Source organism: Carassius gibelio, chromosome B20 (assembly GCF_023724105.1).
Source record: "Carassius gibelio isolate Cgi1373 ecotype wild population from Czech Republic chromosome B20, carGib1.2-hapl.c, whole genome shotgun sequence".
Lineage (NCBI taxonomy): Eukaryota > Metazoa > Chordata > Actinopteri > Cypriniformes > Cyprinidae > Carassius > Carassius gibelio.
Window position 1 is genome coordinate 8,427,822 of NC_068415.1, and position 22,480 is coordinate 8,450,301.

The 22,480-nt window shown below is 36.9% G+C and overlaps 2 protein-coding genes across 5 annotated transcripts in view; one reads left to right on the top strand and one right to left on the bottom strand.

Annotated features, from left to right (window-relative positions):
• LOC127983990 (CD2-associated protein) overlaps positions 1–8,609 on the bottom strand; it is a 56,550-nt gene extending 47,941 nt beyond the window's left edge. For 3 of the 4 annotated variants that reach the window (XM_052586439.1, XM_052586438.1, XM_052586436.1), the window contains exon 1: positions 8,347–8,608. In XM_052586439.1, the coding sequence (XP_052442399.1) occupies positions 8,347–8,350 (4 nt within the window). In that variant the 5' untranslated portion in view covers positions 8,351–8,608. Of the gene's footprint in view, positions 1–8,346 lie in introns of all 4 variants that reach the window. The other variant, XM_052586437.1, reaches the window with a different exon arrangement.
• A 3,577-nt stretch (positions 8,610–12,186) lies between these two features.
• The window catches only part of LOC127984241 (tumor necrosis factor receptor superfamily member 21), a 20,128-nt gene continuing 9,834 nt past the window's right edge, over positions 12,187–22,480 (top strand). The window contains exons 1-3 of the mRNA XM_052586801.1: positions 12,187–12,687; positions 17,085–17,727; positions 18,868–19,395. Coding sequence (XP_052442761.1) covers positions 12,604–12,687; positions 17,085–17,727; positions 18,868–19,395 — 1,255 coding nt within the window. The 5' untranslated portion in view covers positions 12,187–12,603. The remainder of the gene's footprint in view (positions 12,688–17,084; positions 17,728–18,867; positions 19,396–22,480) is intronic.

Consider the following 22,480-nt stretch of genomic DNA (forward strand, 5'->3'; position numbering starts at 1 on the left):
CTTGATCAGACTGACTAGATCAGAAACCTTGGGTTAAACCTAAAGATAAGAGAGCGAAACAGTTAAAGGCAACTTTAAATGTTGGCACCAATCACCTTTAGATGTGTAAACACTGAAAACACTGTTTAAGTCTTAGATTTAAACCTAGTGATGTGAAATATCCAGACATATCTTAATTGCTACATAATGTGTAATATAGGTGAGTGTGATTTCACCAAGTATAACATGTTCCTGAATCAACATCCTTGTTGATCCTGGAATAACATTCCAATCAACCAACAACATTCCAATCAACCAATCAGAATTGAGATATAACTTTTCAGGAAATATTTGTTTTAGCCTTACGATCAGGGTTAGATACTTCTACATCCTTGTAAATCAGGTATCATTTCCCACTGATTTTTAGGAATAAATTATGGGTAGGGTTAGGTTTAGGGTTAGAGATAGGGTTAAGTCTATATTTTTGGACATAATGTTGATCCAGGATCAACAAAAGATGTTGATCCAGGAACATGTCTTACTTGGCAAAATCCCGGTGACCTGTAATATATGTAGTGTACATATATTTAGCAGTTTAAACGACAAAGAATGGCAACAAAGTTAATATTTTGAAAAAAAGCTTAACAGACTACAAAAGCAACCACCAGACAGACTCCATCTTTCCAGGCTTTTCTCTTGTAGTCTTCGTTCAAATCACTGCTCTTTGCATGTGTATGCCATTGTATTATCACTTGGTAGTTTGTTTTCTATGGATATTGGTTATGTGTTGAAAATAATTATCTATTCACAGAACCAAAACATTGAGATGAGGCGTGAAGCTGTTATCCGGAGCCTCATACTGTACCTTGGCGAGAAAGAAGAGGAACTGTTTGAAGATTGCCAGGTAAAGCATTTTTTGTTCAATGTCATGTTAAAAATGTTACAATTGTATTACCGTAACACACACCAGGGGTGAGATATGCTCCTGGACAGCCTGTGTCCTGCTGAGATTAGATCCAACCTTAAAGGAACACTCCACTTTTTTTGGAAATAGGCTCATTCTCCAACTCCCCCAGAGTTAAACAGTTGAGTTTTCCCATTTTCAAATCCATTTAGGTCTGGCGCTAGCACTTTTAGCATAGCTTAGCATAGAACATTAAATCCGATTAAACCAGAAACATCTTGCTCCGAAATTACCAAAGAGTTTTGATATTTTTCCAATTTAAAACTTGATTCTTCTGTAGTTATATAGTTTACTAAGATCAGCGGAAAATGAAAAGCTGTGATTTTCTAGACCGATATGATTAGGAACTATACTTTCATTCCGGCGTAATAATCAAGGAACTGTTCAGCTGTAACGTGAACATAGCAGGTGCATTGATAAATGAATGCACCTGTGGAAATAGTTCCCAGCTAGCAAGACACGCTCCCTGTGCAAGGAAGAGGGTCTGGCTGGTTTCAGGTGCTGCATGATATCACTGTACCTGCTGCGTTCATGTTCCAGCTGAACAGTTCCTTGATTATTACGCCGGAATGAAAGTATAGATCCTAGTCATTTTGGCCTAGAATATCTGAACTTTTCATTTTCCGCCGGTCTTAGTACACGATGTAACTACAGAAGAGTCACGTTTTAAATTGAGCGAGATGCTTCTGGTCTAATCGGATTCAATGATCTATATTAAGCTATGCTAAAAAGTGCTATCAACAGACCCAGAGGTCGGTTGATTGGATTCAAAAACGATAAGACTCAACTTTTTAACTCTGGGGGAGTTGGAGAATGAGCCTATTTCCAAAAAATGTGGAGTGTTTCTTTAATCAAATACAACTGATCCAGGAAATCAAGGTCTGCTAGAGACTTCAAAGTATGTTTGTTGGAGCTGGTTGGGGCTAAACTCTGCAGGACATTGACTCCAGGACCAGGGTTCACACCCCTTATGTACAGGTTAATCTTAAAGCAGAGGTGTCCAAATTCTGTTCTGGAGGGTCACTGTTGTGCAGAATTTAGCTCTAACTGGCCTCAATGCACTTGCCTAAAAGTTTCTAGTCCATCTAGTAGAATATTAATGAGCAGAATTAGGCGTGTTTGATTTGGGTTGGAGACCATCTCTGCAGGCTTGACTCAGTTTAGCGTAATATATACTGTATTACTTTAGTGTAGCTTTTTCATTAAAATTCAGTTTATTTAGTTTGTCTAAATTGTGCAGGAGGACAACCACAGTGACACAGCGCAACACACCCTCAAGATTCTGGTTGTACATGGAGCTGATGGAAAGGATCCAGTGGATGTATCCATTATTCTTGAAGGCAAGGAGATATTGCCGGGATGCCAAAGTACTGCTAAAGCTTGTGCCCTGCTTATGGGACTCATTTATGCCCTCAACCTTGCATACCCCAGAGCACTGCATTACACTTTCGAGGTGTTTCAGAAACTTTTTCTAGAATTAGATGTTCTTAAGCTGTCTACAAAAGTACAAGCTTTTAAGTCGAAGTTGTTTTATTAAATGCTATTGACATTGCAAGTACTGCACATTTTTGGTTACCAGTACTCCCCGACTAAGTTTGAAATCTTCCAGGTTCTATTGGACTATTTGCACAGACATAATGTTTCTCTGATCACTTGTGTACATAATTAGCAGTTTTGCTTTTGAATTTAGTTTAACCATTGTGAACAGTGGTGGTAAGACACTTGCCTGTTTTCTGCTTTGTGCCAAATAAGGCATCTGGTCTTTTTTTCTTTATTGTCGTGTTTAGAGCACTAGTCAAGAGCGCCATGTTAGCTGTTGAAACAGCATTGTTTTAGACTTTTTTTTTTTAATTTAACAGAATTCGTAAAAGCACTACTCATTATCAGTAGGATGCAGTCTCTTTTAAGAAATTATTTTTGACATTATTTAGCAAAATTGCTTTATATAGAAATATTGACATCTTTAACTGTTAAACAAAATGTTTTTATGCATTTAATGTTGTAATGTTTAGAGCACAAGTACAGAGTGCTATGTTGAATGTTGAAACTGCACTGTTTGAGAGGATTGCTACTTTTATTGAAATAGTAAATGTTGTATCCATGCATTATATCCATGAGGTTTAAACCTCATCCCATGTTTTTGTATACCTCTTGGGGTTAAAACCCTATGATCTTGACAAATTAAATTGTTTTCAGGACTCAAATCCCTAAGGAAACAGTTGTTATTTAAAAAACTTAGGTTTTGCTTTATGTAACTTCAAAAGGTTACATTTTGACTGAGTCATTGTTTAATGTTGGAACAAAATAAATGTTTATTGCATCTATGCTGTGTGGTTTATTAAAATGCAGACAAAATTACTATATTTTTTAGTAATATTTAATTACATACATTTAATAAATTAATTGAAATATTAAATAAAACCTACCTTATAACAGTAAATAAAATTTACTTAATATTTTAAGCTCATCTGTGTGTTAGTATTTAAAAAAATATATAGACTTTATCTAAATGCTTAGAATAAATATAAATCCTACATTAAATATAATTTAGTAATATTTACTTAATATTTTAACAAATGTCAAGTCAATTAATACATAGATTTTACTTGATTTTGGTAAGTGTATTTTACTTAAAATTGAAGCAGTAAATTTTACTTAAAAAGTGTTAGTGCAAATTGTTACGAGGATTTTATTAAGTAAATTCTACATGTTAGTTTTTTCAGTGCATACCAACAAGTGCTAGAGATGATATGATGTCTAGAGGTTTTTTAAATAAATCTTTACTTTTTTTTTACAAAGGATGCATTAAACTGATCAAGTGACAGTAAAGATTTTAAATTGTTAGAAAATATTAAATATTCAAAATGCTATTCTTTTAGCCATTGTATTTATATTATATATATATATATATATATATATATAAATAAAGAATAAAACAATTATAAGAATATTTAGCAGCGGAACTGTATTCAACATTGACAAGTTGAAATGTTTCTTAAAGTGACACTCCACCCCAAAATGACAATTTTGTTATTAATCACTTACCCCCATGTATAATATATATATATATAACTATATTACTTTATATTATTTAATAAAACAATAAATAATAATAATTACAAAGCATTTTTGTTTTCAGCCAAGCGATCCAGAATTTTCTGTTTCGGCCCAGAACCTTTGTTTCGGTTCTTGTTAAATTTAATTTGATTTAAAATGAATAATAATTTACTTTTAAATGCACCAATTGCAGAAGGGCCAGCACAACTTTTAAGTACAAGTTCAAGGCGTTGTTCAAAATACCTGAAGTAGCACAGCAGTGCATTCCTGTTTACAGTTAATGTGGACTAGACTAGACTAGACTATAATACAAATAGTTGAGTTTGCCAGGAGCATACAACATATCTGACAGGTTTTCATGAAAGTGTTGGTCAGATTGCCTGCTTGACAATCACATTTTGCACTGCAGCAATAAAACTGAAGTGAGATAAACAAACTGAGAAATGTTTATTTTTAGTTAAAACTATTTTATTTTATATTGTAATAATATTTCATAATATCATTGTTTGTACTGTATCTTTATTAAAAATACAAGCAGTCTTGGTGAGCACTTGGTGAGACTTCTTTTAAAAACATTGAAATCATACCAATCGAAACATTTGATTGCCAGCATAGGTCAGAGCTTTGTCAAATCTTCAGATGGCATGCCCACAAACCATCTGATACATACTGCACACAGAAATGGCAAGAGTTGGCAGACGTTCGCAATATTATTAATTTATTCTGTGTTGTCGGTCTCATAGACTTCTGACCAATGAACATTGCTACCTTACTGCGGTTTTATTGATTTATGTTACATAAAAAATGTGAAACAAAATGTTTACAGAAAAACAAAAAAACTACATTTATCTGTACCTTACCAAGGAAAAAAAGAATTTGTCTACAGTGCTAAAAAGTTGGGTTGGCATGTATCTGCTGTGTTTTTGAGTTTGACGTTTGCAAGATTATTATTATTTTTTTTATGTTTTCCATATAACATTTTTGTACCTGACCTATGTGTAACAAAAAAAAAATGTATTAATAACTATAAAAAACAACAACAACACACACATAAAAAAGGGTTGATTACTTAACATTCATGTCAGAACAAATGGTTGGCTCTTGGCCCAGATTATCTGCCTATAGTCAAAAGTCTGATCATGCAAGACTAATTAGTGACAGAATAATGACTCCAGAGTAAATTCTAGCTGGAAACGTCCTTGATTCAGAACGTAAATGAAACTTGCATAAAGTGGTTCTTTTTTTTTTAAACCATGTGCTGACAACCTCAAAATTCCACAGACAAAATTATTCAGAGCATATATTCACTGTAGAAATGCAATCCAGGCGAGTCGTGTGTGCCATAAATCAGAGAAAGAGGTCAGACATTAAATGGGTCAATGATTTAATAAAATAAAATTACTACACGAAACAAAAAAACACACATACAATCAATATATGACTGGAGCTTGGAGGAAATAGAGCAACTAATATGAGAAACTTCATTTCAATATAACCTTATAATACCCTCAAGCAGTTTGGACTGAGCTAATCAAGACCCTGATTGACACAAACACACACACGCACCATAAATAAACTAGTCCTCATTTAAAGATTTTACATTTGGACAAAAAGAAGAACTTGGACCAACCAGAATGAAAGTTCCTGCAGCATTTCAAGAAAGAGGGTTATTTCCAGCATGCAAATATGAAATAAACACATTTGAATACCTTTTGTTTTGACTAAAGTGAAAAATAGCGACAGCCTTCAAGATTTTGAACAAAAAGTTATTTTTTTGAAAGGACCCATGTGTAAGCTAGCATGCTCTTTCTTAAAATCATACATGAAGCTGCACCGTTTCCAAGCAAATTATTTTTGTTTGGTTAAATATTAAATAAATATATATATATATATATATATATATATATACTGTGAGGTCAAAAGTTTGAGACCACAGAGAAAATCTGGGATTCTTAAGCACACCAGTCAAACAACAATCAAGCAAAGATTATTACACATACTTCAGAGGTCAACCAGAGTCCTTTCTTCAAAACCACTTGGCAAAATAACTAGTAGTGCAGTAGTTAGCATGTTGGGAGAGGCTGCTGAGATTCCTCACATATTTTCAGCCCTTTGCATGATGTCAAGAGACATGGCGAGGAGAAAGCTTATTCAGAACTGGTTCTATCTTTGTTTTCTATAAAAACACAGAAACAACATTATTTTCATGCATCGGTTATTATTATTAATAGGTCTCCACCGTCTGCATTCTTGCACTGATGTGGAAGGAGCAACATAATGAAGCACTGTAATAATATTTCCTTCACAACATGAGTCCTTGAACCAAATGTGATGTTATCAGTTCAAATTAGATTCAGTCATTCACTTAATCAATCCAAACGGTTCTTCAGTGAACTCAAAGGGAAATGATGTTCTTAATTATGTACAATGCCATTTACAAGTTTGGGGTCTGTAAGAGTGAGGCTCCAGCTGGCAAAAATGATGTAGTTGATGTCTATTTTAAATCCACTGCATTGAGAAACATGTAATTATGCAGATTAAGATGTGCACTACTAATAAACTGAACGTTATTAGACCACCCTTTAGTTGTTAAACAACACGACAAGGCCATCTGTAGAGCAGATCCCACATGTGAGGAAAACAGTTCAGTGTTAAAGATCCCACTGAAACCTGAGAACAGTGAGAAATGTTCACCTATTGTCACTTTGCTTGTGCTGATTTTGTTTGCAGTCAAGACCCGACATGACCAAGCAATGTCCACTCACACCTGTGCAAAGTAAACTTATTACTCTAACACACTTCCATACTTCCTGATGGGTTCAATTTCCAATCCAGCGCTTTCATAACTCTGTGACAACATGATGAATTACTGAAGGGGTTGGGGGGTGGAGGAGGGTGGCACTCAAGGCCACGAAAGCAACCTGTCTGCCAGCCGGCCTGCAGCCCATGCCACACATTTACTCTAACATACAGCTGGGAAAACATATGACCATTATGGCCCATGCAACATGCATCTAAAACCCAAACTTTTTCCTTTCGAGTTTCAGTTCTTATGTTCTCAACAAAAAGTTAATATAAAAGGGACATGTTCGAACACATCTTCCACTCTAGTGTGTAACTTCAGGAGGTTGTATTTGAGATTAAAAACTCTGCCCTACGGTCTTGTACAGTTAAGACCCATCATTCGGATAACCACATGTATGACAAAAAAGATTTAAGAGAAAAGAGCCATAAAGAGTTTTGCTAAAAGCTATATTAACCAGTCATAAAAAAGTAGCTGCTTTTGGCTACTTACAATACAAGAATGAGTCAATGGGTTGGTAACCTGACATTGAATGTTTCCCAATAAAAAAACACAACTCTGAGTCTGACTCACTTACTTATTCCAGTAGTGTAATAAAAATAAATGATAAAAATACAGTAAGTTCTATAAGTGTCAACGACCTGAAATCAAGAGAAGTAAATATGGAAATGAAGCTAAGCCAAAACAGGATTTGTAGACAACTTCTAACATTTGCACTTTATTCAAACCAGCAGAGTCATGCAGTAGAGCATGACCGTGCAAAACGGGTACTAACCTAACGTTTTCCACTTTAATATTTGCTTACCTAATAGCGGCCTAACTTCTTGCAAGGATGGTGCTTCTTACTGAAGCTGGGGGGAAAGCACTAAAAGTACGTTTTTGTGAACCTTTAGCTTGGCTCTTATTGGTCTTACTAAAGTTTTGGAATTAACACTGACACTATTATTGTTGTTATTAATAAAAGTAGTAAACTGGGTCATTGCACAGCTTTGTCATGTGATGTAAACATGACGGCGCCCATAAAGACAAGTGTTCAATAAAACAGCCTTTTCTAGAAAACTGACATGGTTTGGAATGAATCTTATTTGAGCGCATATCATACAATAAAACATGCCAAAAGTGCGGTTTATTTCTTTAAATATACAGTTCTATTCATCAGCAAAAATAACTGAGTATACCTTTAAGGGGGCTTCCTTGGAAGTAAGCCATCGCAACTACTACAAACTGTTTTAAAAAAACAATCAAACAACGTCAAAGCCACTTAAATACGAAAGGTAAACAACAATACTGTAGTGGCAGAACAGGGAGTCATTAATCTGGACGTAAACGCCTGGAATTTACTGGTTTGGAGGACAAGCCGAACCAGTTTGCGACACTGGCGCATAGTCAAATATTCATCTGAACGCAAGGTTTTGTTTTTTTTCTTTTCACTTGGATACAGTTTCTTCTTCTTATGCTAAAGTGACTCGCTCGCGCCGTCTCATTGGAAACGGCAACGCAAAGTGATACTGTAACTGATCCATAAGAAGGGAGTTGAACTCACCCATACTGTCCTTCGATTAGAGACCGTCTTGATCTGATGTGTACAATCTGCCGTCCTGGTAGCTGATGTTAGCTAGCAGGCTGGATGCTAGCGGTAAATCCTACTTGTGTGTGGAATCGTGTTGATGAAGTGCTTGTTAGCGAGTTTATTTGCGTTACTAATCCATTCGACTTGGTTTAGACGTCGGACAGTTGTTTTAAGTGTGAGGTATGATTCTTGAGAGTACTGTGCAGGAAGTTATCCCGAAGTCTCCACCTTTCTTAGATTTGCCTCCGCGATATTTCATCGGGAGAATCCCGCGAGAAGTCAGATATCCTCTCTGGAATGCAAAACGCTGAGGTGTGACATTTTAGTGTAAATTGGTTATTAAAGCACAAATGGCCATATCCACGCAAATATTGCAGTGATTTACCAGTATAAAATATATATATATTTATATTATACATATACATAGTTATACTTTGCTAGTTTGTACAGCAAATATTGTAAATTAACTGGAAAATACTCATATTTTATTGTATGTAAGAAGCAATTTTACTTGAAGTGTATTAGAAATGAAAAAAGACCTTTTTTTATCATGTCTTAAATATTTTAATACAAAAAAAAGGATTATGTTGCATTTACATTGCGGGTGGGGGATGATACCAGTCATTCACTTTCAGTCAGTCACTTTCTCATGATGTTTTTGTCAACAGAGTATTTAGGCGGTGAAGTAGCTGTGAAATCTCGTCTTCTCTCAGTTGAATGTCTCTCTGTGAATGAATTATTTGCATTCAATTTGGCTATTAAGCTGCTAACGGTTAACTGAAATTGCCTCAATCAAAGCCAATTTCCATAACTATGTACTTCCCTGAGTTTTATGGCAGGTTTGAAATGATATCTGCTCAGCCTATGCTCATGATTACAGAACAACCACAAAGAATTACATTTACTGAGAAAGAATCGTAGCATTACACTACGGAAGAGGGCTTATAGCATCATCTGAAGGTAACATGAGATGCTTTTTATACTAGGCCTACAACATAGTGGATGAATATGCAACCAAATTTTAACGCTAAATGTATTATTGTTATAGTGAAAACCTATGCAGTAATAAAGGAAAAACATGAAAAATAATATGCAAAATGGTCATATTATTTTAAATTTATGAGAAAGCAAGTAACCTAAAAAGTTATGAGAAAAGCTTGGTGCTGTATTAGAGGCTATTTTGACAATTTATTATTTACAACCTGTTTGAAACTTTATATTCTATTATATTACATAACAATTTAGAAAACATACATTTGCTGTGAACTGTACCAAATAGTAACACACACACCTACGTTTGTGGGGACATCCCATTGGCGTAATTAACTAACCGTTTTTATACTGTAGAAGCTGTATATTCTATCTCCCTTCACCAACCCTAGCCCTAAACCTTACCCTCACAGGAAACTGTGCATTTTTACTTTCTCAAAAAAAATATTTCTGTATGATTTATAAGCGTTTTGAAAAATGTCATAAGTCACCCTCTCCTTGTAATACCTGTGTCATACCCATGTCATTATACAGAGTTGTGTCCTGATGTGTCACAAAAACAAGAGAACACACACACACACACACACACGATTTACATCTACATAATAGATATCCATCTAATGGGGTCGTGAGATCCAATGGAGGTCCAGAATGAAGTCATGGTTTCCATGTCCTCCCTAATCCCCAGACATAAACAACATTGAAACTTTATGAGTAGTTCTGAAGCACAGATTTGAGTAGATTTATATGTGCTTAATCTACCCCCTCATAAACACAGTTCAGAACTAGTAACAGCATTCCAAGACTGTTGAAGGGCAAAGGGTGACCGTACTCCTTAATAGGTCCTTAATATATTGCTTGACGTTTCAGTTATTTAGTTTTGTTTACCGTTTACACAGACCTATGAAGTAAGTGGGGGGGTTCTTTCAATATATTCCTGTGGTTTTGTCTCTCTCTGCTGGGCACTCCAAGCAATTGCTTAGACCTGCTTTCTTTTAAACCAATGAAACATTCACTTTAAATTGCCTTACTCCCAATTGAGTAAACTTATCTTGTCCTACGAAATTTTCGAAATTGCTTTTACAGCCAGCAGAGGGCAGAATATGAACAATATACAAAACTAAGACGGTGGAACTTTCTTTTATATTAATAGTGTATTTTCTTACTTACTTTCAGTTCTCTATATGACTTGTAATGTCTTATTTTGCACAAGAAATTAAATCAATAATATAATATAATATAATATAATATAATATAATATAATATAATATAATATAATATAATATAATATAATATAATATAATAATTTACACATAATTGTTAAGGCATTTTGAGTATTGCTGTTCTAATGATTGACATATTGTGACCAACACATAATTATAAAATATAATTTGGTTTTGTAGCTTCGGACATCTGAACTCTAGAACTGAAGACACATCGCTTTATATCCTGTAGCAGATGCTAACAAAAAGCTGGTGTCAGCACAGCAGCATAATAAAAATGTAGTAAAATATTAAAGCTTTCACTCCACAGTTCTGGGTGAAATGTTGTTTGTTTACAGCACTAAGTGTTGTGTGACTGCACAACAGCACAAATAAGCATATTGTTGTAAATTTCAGCATGGATGCACTAATGTTAGTCAGAGCAAGGCATTTTGTCTTAACTCACTAACCCACTTAGAGCGAGTTCCTGGGGCAGAAACAGTGAGGCACGTGAGAGCATTTCCCCATTTCACCCTTTTAGCTCTCAGAAGCACGTGCAGGCCTGTGCCAGATGGTGTGCTCTTCATCTGCCAGTGGCCTGTCTGAGACACACTGGAAATGATCTCCTGTCTTTGTGCCAGTGACACAAAAGAGCCGTATGCTGTTTGCATATGTCTGAGGCCTGAGAATGACTGTTTGGATGAGATACTTTCTTTCAAATAATAATGCAAATGATACTGGACAGTGTAGGTATAGGCATAGGCCTACTTACATACATTTATGTGTGTGTATATGATTTATTTCTAAATTAGTTTTGGTATTTTGTTATGATTTTGGTATTATTATTAGTAAAAATAGAAATAATTATAGATATGTTTTTAGATTTTGTGAATTTGTATGTGTAACTGTGTATAATTATAATAGTGAGTTGCAAAGCCATTCGCTTAACCAATGATAAGTTAGCTACAATGGTGACATCACTCATATATGACCACCACCCTGAGGTGACAATACAATTTCTAGATAGACAGCCCTGTAGTTTGTTAGCATTCCATAGCATAAATTATATGATTTAACATAAATGTATGTAAATGTAGGCCTATCATTTATTCAACATATGCAATATTTGTATATAAAAACCTTATATATTTTTTATAGCTATTATAAACATGTTTTTATATCTGTCTTTTGTATGTTTTGTTACATTTGTGTGTGTGTGTGTGTGTGTGTGTGTGTGTACACTGTGTGTTTTTAAAGAAAATAATACTTTAATACCAAACTTTTGAATGGCAGTGTATATAGGCTATACCATTTGTAGGCCCACGTTATTTTATATGTCAATTTTAAAATGTAAAATAAACTATATTTTTTAATTCAGCGTGATATATATGTTTTTACACATTTTCTACAGGCTTTTTATATTTAACTTTATATAAGTTGTAAGGTTAAATTAAGGCCACATTGTCCAATTTACTGTAATGATTTACACAACATGTGCCACAATGATAATAATTAACTTTATTACTTTGTGTGTGCGTACAGTACACCTGTGCAACACCTTTAGTCATACTATTTGTGAGTCTAACGCCCTGTAGGGTAGACTCCACTTAACGACTCCCCCAGTATCTTCCCGGAAACCGGCTGGTATCAGGCCCGTGATACGGCGCGCGGCGCAGACAAGCAGCCAGTGGCGAGTTTCGGTCGTGACGTGTGTCGCCAGTTCCCGCCCATCATCCGCAGCCCTCAGTCTCTGCTGCACAGGGAGTCCGTAACCTGGACAAACAGCAGCCAGACTTCAGTTCACATATCCATCCATCATCGCTATGGGAATTATAGCGTTCTTCTTCCGAAACGAAGCTCTTATCCCCTACTACTTGAAACCCGTGCACGGCGGGGCACAGACTATAAAAAGGCGTCAGTGGACGGAATTTGTACACTGAGGGAATAAGCCAGCGAAGGGACAATACCTCACAACAATGTGGGTGTCCTGTTGATGCGGAGATGCTGATGCTCCACCTATGAAGCCGAAAAGTAACAGATGTGGACCAGGGCATATTTAAACAAGAGTGATTCCGCTGGGACGATGCCTGGGAAGATGTCTATGTCTTGGTCGCTGATAATGGTAAGTGGAGGATACATTTATTTACGCATTATGCTCCTCTTGTTCTCTCGAATATTCTAGCTTTTGTTGGATTTAAAGGGACAGTAGAGACACCTGGTGTATGCTACTGTAGTGAGGATGGAGCCCAAACAAAAGATTAGGACAGGATAATAAAGCAATTGTTTTCCTTTTAAACGAATTAATAGTAAAGCTGGCACACCTAAGCTTATGACACAGGTTAAATGGATAAACACAATCTTAAGAGTATTATTGTAGGCTATTGTTTGTGGTACTAATTTCACATATTTATCCTACATTAGTCAGTGTTTATTATAAAATAAAAACGCTGAATAACAAGTCCATGAAACGTGGCATAGTTAAAGGTTAAATTAGGGACAATACTTGATCTATTTTAAGATGTATTATAATGGGAAGTATATATATTTCTTCCTCTTGAGTACCGGTATACATTCTATTACATTGTTGTAGTTGTTATGGCTTAGTAACATACCTACTTATTAGTTTACAGACATAAATTTGACTTAAAACTGCTGCCTTGTTCAAATTTAAACATTCACTTAATGTTCCTATGTTGTTTTTGTTTTGAAGATATTAACCATTGATATTTTTTATTAAATCAAAGTGATTCTTATGACTTGTTTTTCTATATGTTTTCATTCTAAAGGCATCTGCATGACATATGTTATTGTTTCATAGACAATGGCCTGTTGACATGACTTAAAATGGCTATTGTGTTGTAAAGATTTACATTTACAATCCTCATGCAGTAAGAAGCCAGCTGAGGTTAATTTGGTATCTCTATTCAGACTGGCTCATCCATTAGCAGGCCTTTATCAGGGGACCTTTAAATCCCATAATGCACACAGCTTTCTGTTGCTGCTCAATTTTCAAAACTGCATTTCAGTTGTTTGATACCCATGCAGGCTAATATGCATTGTTAGTCTCACAACACCAGAAGGTTTGGTAGTTTGCTCTGTCAGTGTAAATCATCCATGCACCCTCGAAAAAACATATTTTTTGGCATTGACACAAATGATGCGATGTGTTTGCAGGAATTCTCCTCGCTCATTCATGCCACCTGCAGACTCGCTGGCTGTTGTCGATTATTAAACAGGCATGGATGTCTCTAGACAGGGAGTGTTTGTTCTTGCTTTGTAGTCTTCAGTTATTATGTATCAGAGGTGTAACAGGTGATAGTCTCGCAGAGTCTGGCACATGGAGTCCTGATGATATCACATCTTTCCCTCTGTCTGTTTTTGTAGATTTGCATACTACTGTATGTTTGTCTTGAAGAGAATCTGTCCTGAAGTTCATAGGCAAATTCACTGAGACACACCCCAGGTTTCCCCACATGTTCAATATTTAGTTACATTTAGTTACATCACTGATTGCTCACTAAGTATAAATACATGTGATGTTAGGTAATTCTGTATGCACAGATAGCAAGCTCACGTATCAGTGAAAAGCCAAGTCCATTTACTCAAAGGTTAGTCAGGAAACCCCATGAGTCATTACAAATCATCCTGGCTCATCAGCGCAGCTCAGTCAACAATCACGCCTTGCAAAATGTAAATTATGGTTTTAAATATCCTACGAAATAAAACTTAATCTATTGTTAATTGAACATTTTAGTTTATTGAACTTTTAGACAAAAAAAAAAAAATCCTAAATGAGGAAAATTTTGTAGTAGTTGTTATTTCCACGGCCTAAAGTATGATGAGGTTATGATAGCTTATAACAGTAAAGCAGACTGCTTGAATAAAATGCATAAATATCAGTTGACTATATCTCCAAATAGATTTGATATTTAAATTCATAGTTTTATTATCAAAGCTCAGTTTTTTTATGTATAGGGCAATAAAACCTGTTTTATCATGTTCGACACTTAAAGTTTAACATGACTTTCCAAACATCTGTTTTCTGATAAACAGATCAAATCTTAGTCTTAATTGAGTTTAATAACTTTTTTTAGTTTTTCCTTGTTCCTTGTTCCTAATATGTCTGCTTAACATTTAGAATGAATATTTATTAATTTGTTTTGTAAAGCATGTGAGTTTCTATGAAAATGGCACTGCAATAAAGGGGTTCGTTTTGAACTGGTGCCAGAACTGCATATTTCACTTGAGACATTACACAGACACTCTCACATAAGAACTCATATTTATATAATCTTTGATAAAAATGTCCAAATTAGGTTTCGTACAAGTGCCCTTTTAACCCAGACGCTGTTCAGGGTGGGGTAAGAAGGTCTCAGTGTTTTGTACATCGCGTTCCTTCTTGTGGTTTTTGAATGCAAGAGTGCGTGAAAAAGTGTTCCTCTTATCTTGGGTTGCCAGTTCCTCTTTCCAGAACCGCTTGAAAGAAAAACCGACTTGGGAGACAACAGTGTACTCATTCTTCGCTTTAGAAGCGCACTAAGCATACAGACATTGTCCTGTCATCAGTGAAGTCCTGTCCTCCCCCTCGCTGCCCCACTTCAAACCCTGGTCTGTTAGTTCACCGCTGGCCCTCTTCTCTCTAGAGTTAAGGCTGCTGGTTGAGCACAGCTTTATCTAATCACTATTCATGTTCAGTCTGTCCTCCTGAAACAATCCCCATCACCTCACGAAAAGCAACCCATGCATCCAAGCCCAAGCACTCTGGCATCATCCCACGGTTAGTATGTGTTTGCTGGAGAATATTAATGTCATGTTTGTTTTGATTCAGCACCCCCCTGTATTAGCGAGGAAATTAGTCTCCTGCGCTTTTATACTAGTCTTCTGTGCGGTCTGTTGTTGAGGAAATGTAGTAAAACTCCAGGGGATTCATGATCAGCAGTTAATAGAGCTTTGTGTTTAGAAACTGATGATGCAGCGAGGCCCTTGTGTGCCGAGCTTTAAAGCATCATATTTTTTGGTGATGACTTTTGTACCGAGCCCAAGATGCCTGTCGTGTGCCGAATTAAAATGTGGACTAGCATCATAAAGAATATTAGGTGCAGTTAACATGCTGTGCAGACAGCTTTGCTAGATGCGCCAGAGGAAAGAGGGGGACTGTTATGATCGGAATTTGGCTTTCAATGGGGCAAGCTTAAGCTGTAGTTACTTTAGACCGGCTGTGTTTACAGGCTTCTTGTCATTAAAAGTTATTCTGAAGGTCACCGGGCTGTGGGAGTGCTGTCAATGCATTCCAGGGTTCCCTGTTGTTGGTCTGTAAAGTGTTTTTGCATGGGTGATTTGTTGCAGACTGTGTAAACGTTAAGCAAACTTATGTTTTAGAGAGGAGTTATGAGTCGCTTACATTTGCTCATTACCTAAACGTAATGCTAATTGTTTTTGTGATACTGTTTTTCTTTTTTTCAATATAATCAATTACATTTTTAAGCCCAATGGGTAATATATTTGTGCAGCATACTGTTGTGATATTAATTAATATTTACTGGTTAACAATAAATAAACAAATTTAAACAATTGTAATAATAATAACATTCTTTTACAGACCAAAAAAAAAGACTAATTCAACAAAAACAAAGCTTCCCACTTTCATTGCAGAGAGCGGTGAAACTTTGCCGTGTTTTATTTTTTATTTTTTTGAAATTAGAAAATTTTGAAATTATTCCCATATCACTAATGATCCAAGAGGACCATTGTTCCAAAGAATAATACATTAGTTCAAATAAAAAATAACTGGCAACTTTTGAGAAAGGTGGGTTTTTACAAATGGTGCAGCCAAATATAGTCTTATTTATGTATTTCTTGATATAGTGCCTTATTTTATTAAGACCAAGGTACAGTCGAGATGATGAGCAATTGTAAACAGTGTTCTCTTTGTCTTATTTCAAATAAAATATTTATTTATAAAAATGTCTTACTTCAGTGATAATGCTTAAAGTTGGGATGAAATAGAAATTAATCTATCCTCTAAACATATTTCTTCATCTGTTAATGTGTTTTCCTTTCCCTGTGAAATGACAGACCTTTCTTATGACGTATGCTGGATTTCACCAATAATTTTGGTAATTTTGTCTACATAAACCCGCCCCACCCTGCATTTTTTCCATTAATCCATTTTACTCGGATGTACGTCACACTATGGAAGAAATCATCTGATGCTACTTCCTTTTCATCACACTTTAGATGACTGTTGGCTCCATTTTCTCGAATTAGTGACTCTTCCAGTGGTTATTATGAAATGTCAAACTTGTCTTGTAGTTGCTGTAAAGACTTGAGTATGTAGCCATCAAACAACTGAAAGAATTTTCTAGCACCAGTGGTCTTCTTTATTGTGCTATTGTTGACTCTTCTTACAATACAAACCCATGACGCAGTGGTCCTTCATGCTAAATAGACTGTCATTATGCATTTTGATTGATGTATTGTCATTGCATAACAAACTTCTTGTTGTTCTTTCATTGTTAGCTGCTGTTCACTGCGGTCAGTGACGTCTTAACCCACACACTGACCCCCAGCCCGACCACAGAGAAGCCCTTGTCTCCTCGACACTACCACCACATCGACCCCTCCACTGGAAACAAGCTGGTCTGCGACAAGTGTCCGGCGGGCACCTACGTGTCCTCCCACTGCACAGAGGCCAGCGTACGGGAATGCAGCCCCTGCCCAGATGGCACCTTCACCCGGGGCGAGAACGGTGTTCAGCAGTGCCACCGCTGCCAGAGACCCTGCCAAGCCCCATTCGTCGAGAAAACTCCCTGTACATCCACCAACGACCGGTTGTGCGTGTGCCCGCCAGGCAGCTTCTCCCAGGGTGGAAAGTGTCAGCGGTACTCATTATGTCCACCGGGATGGGGCGTCCGAAAGCGAGGGAGTGAGACAGAGGATGTGCGCTGCCGGGAATGTCAGCGTGGCACCTTCTCCGACGTTGCATCAGATGCTCTGAGGTGCCGATCTCACACAGATTGCTCGTCTCTGGGCTTAACGTTGCTGATCAAAGGCACAGAAAAGACAGATAGTGTGTGTGGACCAACTCCAGCCAGTTCGGTCTATGTCCTACTTGGAGAGGCCTACGTTTCCACGGTTTCCAGCACTGAGTCAGCATATAGAGGTGAGAGTGGAAAAAGATCAGTGAAGAGCTATTCCTCACTGAATAGACTGTTTTGATAGATAGATAGATAGATAGATAGATAGATAGATAGATAGATAGATAGATAGATAGATAGATAGATAGATAGATAGATTTCTTTACTTGGTAGTGTTATATTCTCCTGGTTTGTTGTACAAGTGCACTCATCCACTGGTTCTGTTACTCACAGCTCCCTCTTTTCAGCTTGATTGCTCAACCCCTTCATCAACTTCTCTAATTTGGTGTTTAAATAAAGCAGTGGTTGTATGTGATGTTTTCGTTAATGTTCTTTAGAGGACTCTTTTTTTAAGCCTGTACGGATTAAGCTGTTTATGGGTAATTTAAAATTATTTAACGCTTTTTAATTCGCACATATAAAACCTATCGAGAGTTTTAATGGTTGGTAAGATTATTTAAATGTTTTTCAGAGAAAACTCTTGTGCTCAACAAGACTTGATTTCTTTTTCAACTATTTTAGTATGTTTTATTTTATTTTTTTTTAACTATTTTAGTACTCCAGTCTTCAGTGTAACATGACCCTTCAGAAATCCTTCTAAAATGCTGATTTGGTTCCTTCATTTGTTTGAAGTTGTGAAAAATATTGTTATCAACTTTGTGCTTTTTCATATTTTTGTGGAAACTGATAGATACTTTTCAGAAGCTTTTGATGAATAGTGTTCTAAAGAACCTAATTTATTTTAAATAGAATGAAAACTGAAAACTCAGTTTTGATTCATTTAACAAATCTTTGCTATATAAAAGTGTTCATTTCTTCAAAACACTTTTTTAAGTCATAGTATTGCCAGTAGTAGTAGTTTTTATCTCTTATTTTCGTAAGAAACCTATTTCTGATTGCTAAGTTTGCATTGACTTTAGTTTTTGGGTCAAATCTGAGCAGTTAAGATCAGAAATCCATGTGAGATTATGTTGGCTGAGCAGCACAGCTCCACTTTGCTATCTCCACGTGCCAGCTTGATTCTGGATTAAAGTTTTAGATACTCTCCCTTCTGTTTTGTTGTCTAGGTTAAGCTCATCTTTAGGACTGCACTTAATTCTCTCTCTCTCTCTCTCTCTCTCTGTCTCTGTTTTTGTGTGTAATTATATGGTCTACTCTGCACACAGCTAGTACTGCAGTCTTACCAGCTACAGAGGTTCAGGATGTAGCCGGGTCAGTCCTCAGTAGCACAGACATGGCCCTCAACGCTGAAGAAGACTTTCCCACAACCACAGCTTCCTCCAAGGCTAGTGATGAGGATGGCAGACCCTTAATCGCTGCAACTCAGGACCTCCCTAAACTGCAAAACAAGTTTTCCTTATCACAAGACTCCCAGCCTGCCAGTCAACAGGCAATGGAGACTCTGTCTGAGGCCAAGGCCCAAGGTTTGGGCTACCGGCCCATCCGCAGGGGTGCACCGAGGCCTAGCACGCACAAGCACTTTGACATCAACGAGCACCTCCCTTGGATGATAGTCCTGCTTCTACTGCTGGTGCTGGTAGTGATTGTGGTGTGCAGCGTAAAGCGCAGTTCGCGAGTGCTGAAGAAGGGTCCCATACAGGATCCCAGCAGCATCATGGAAAAAGCCATCCACAAGAAGCCCAGCTCTCCAGCGCAGACCAAGGAGAGGTGGATCTACTACTCAAATGGACAGGGTGACTAATGTTTTTGTATTTTTATAGATATATTTCAATGTTATGTGTTTACTTACAAGACTTTTCATTGCTTATGTAAGCAAACTCAGAGTTTCTCAGGGGAACACAAGTTTTGTAAGAAAACACTGTAGCAATAAAATATAATTGTTCCTCCCATCACATATTTTTTATTTTCGGTGTTTATTGAATGTCTCATCAAAATACCTGATTAAGTTGACCAGTCCAAACAATTAAAAATCTACTTAAAATTATTTCTAAAGATACAAATTTGGACATAGTGTGAATAGCATTTAAGTGCTAAAGTAAATTCAACTTTACATTAAAGTTATCCAACCGAATAAGTTCATTAAAGGTGATTTATGTTTAAATACATTCTCCTATCCCAGCGTATCTGTAAGTAAATCATTCGTAGGTTGATTTTCTCTTAAATTATAAACACTATGGTGGTTTCAAAACATCTGTTTGTTTGAGAGCCCCGACCAGCACTGCACAGCAACATCAATGCAACCAATAGTGTGATTTTAAGGCGTGTCTACCTGTTTGGCTGACCAATAGCAGGCAGACAGTGTCCATCGGTGAATGCCATTTATGGATTTATGAAATAGTGTTAATGGCTCTATGTTCTTTAGCGGATGCACAGACTCTCAGGACTTTGCATTCTGAATTATAATGCACTAGAGCGCCTGTGGATCTGTCTTTATACCAGTGCGTATCATACTGAGAACTTCTACAGTTACACAACCAAGACCAATGATAAGATCACCTCTCTCGTGTTCTGTCAGTCACATGATCATACAGAACCTGATCTCCTTCTGTTTCCCACTCTGCTCCTTGGGTAGCATTTGCTTTACGTCTCTGGTGTTTCTCTTTTATTAATTATTTCACAGTCTCTGTCCCCCTAAAACCTGGTTGTTAATATGCCACAGAGGCTGTTAGGTTAGCTGAGACTGTGGCAATGGGCACTGGCTTATATCAGCCTCAGATATCCACCTGTGTGTATGCTCGAGCAGTTGGAACCAGATTATTCCAGTTCTTTGTGGTTTGAGAGCTAGAGGAGTGTATCGGTGGACATGGCCTGGTGGGAGCTGAGTGGGGGGACTGACTAATGTGTCTGAATTAAGGGTGCTGCTGAGCAAACATCTAACCATAAGTGTTCAGTATGCAACTCATCCAACAGAATTTGTTCTATAGATGTGACTGGTACATTATGTATAGGATAAAATGAGTAATCGAATTAGTAAAAAAATGGTCGCAGACTCATTGAAACATGGATTGTCAGGTCATAGAGACTTTCGGCTGGGCTATTTTGACTTTAGTTCTATTAAGAAACCACTTAACAACCACCCATACGGGTGTGGAAACATCAGCAAAATTTCATGGGTGAAAATCATCTGTTGTCAATAGTGTAGTGACTTATGTATCACAGTTCACACAGAGGTCACTTTCAAACCAAGCAGGTTTCTGTTGATCATCGCAAAGAATTTGCATGACCAACTGAACCCGATTGCAAAAACTGAGTGGGAAAACCTTTTGTCCTCATTAAAAGTTCCCAATCCATTGGATATCTGTTGAAATGAATGGATTATACCTATTAAAAATAAATTTGGCCACACCTTAATAACCTAGCACCCAAAAGATACCTATATATAATTTTAACTGAAATTATGAAAGTGTAACATATATAGTTTTTCTTTGCAGCTTTGTGGACTTTCAACAATTACTATTATGTAGATATTGCTATTATGTATGATATGAACAAATTACAACACTAATTTAAGAGTAGTTTTATGATATTTCATTGTTAATTGGCCTTGAAAATAGTGGAATATCAAAGAAAGGTGGAACCAATGACCTGCTTACGATCATAAAATGTAAAACAAAAGAAAAAAGTTCAACTCCTCCACCAAAAAAGAAAAGAAATCAAAAACACTTGTGCTATTTTTACTGCTGTGTTTTTCTCCCTTGCACTCCTAAACGTGAACAATTTCATTGTTTATTGACTTCGGCGAGCAAAGAATTTATTACATGGTGAACTTTTGAATTAAACTGAGAGAGTAGAGCCTCTTCGAATCATGTTAGAAAGCACAGGTAACCTTTACACAGCCGGTTGCCTCTGCGAACACAACACAAAACATTTCACTAATGCATTCAAGGTGTGCAATTGGGCGGCCTGAAGTGCATGTGTGTCCGTTTACTACATTAGTGAAATAATGGCCATAAAGGGCCGCATGGGAAACATATATAAAGATGAAGGAGCGATCGTACAAATAATGAATTCTTTCATTGGAGGTATAACAAAGCACGCATGGCGGAGATCAAAGACGTAGAACCACCCGCATGTACGCCTCATATAACAACCTCTGCAATAGGTGTTATCTATAAAAGCCCACTGCCCAGAATCAGGGTGGGCTGGGGCTTTTATAAGAGACGATTAGGAACTTCATGGGTGAGCTCAACCTTGCCAGCATTTTGTTTAGGAGTCAGGGAAACTCGGGGGAAGCTTGTAGGATCCCCTTGCTAGTGAACCTCCCCTGGTCTTCATCAGGGGAACGGTTTCATTGTTTTGATGGGGAAGTGGTAATTACTGTGGCTGGTACGGTGTATGAGGTGTCAGGGATTTATGGGATGACTGCGTTGCCGTGAGACATTCCAGCAAAGCCACCACGGCGACTCACTAAAAGGGGGAAGTCCTGACTCCCTTTGAGGATTCCTTTGTTTCGCAGCCAACCTAGACCTGTTGCAGCTGGTTTGCCACCTCTTTGAATATTCATATGAAGACGTTAATGCTTTGTCCTATTGTAAACGGCTGCAGCTGATAAGCTGTCGTCTTTGTACATGCAAACGAGCCATAAGGAGTTTCTCCACTTTTACATAACGCCTTTTGAATGTACCCTGTTTACAGATGTTATTGAGATGGACATAGGGTGGTCCGATCACAAGTGGTCAGCCATTTACACCTAGTATGTGTCTCGAATACATCTCATGTGACAGTTAAATAATGTCCTGCATTATGCAAAGCTTTACTTGAAACTAGAAATTGCCTGAGAAACAAAGTAAGTAAATGAAATGTAAAATTGTGAAACAG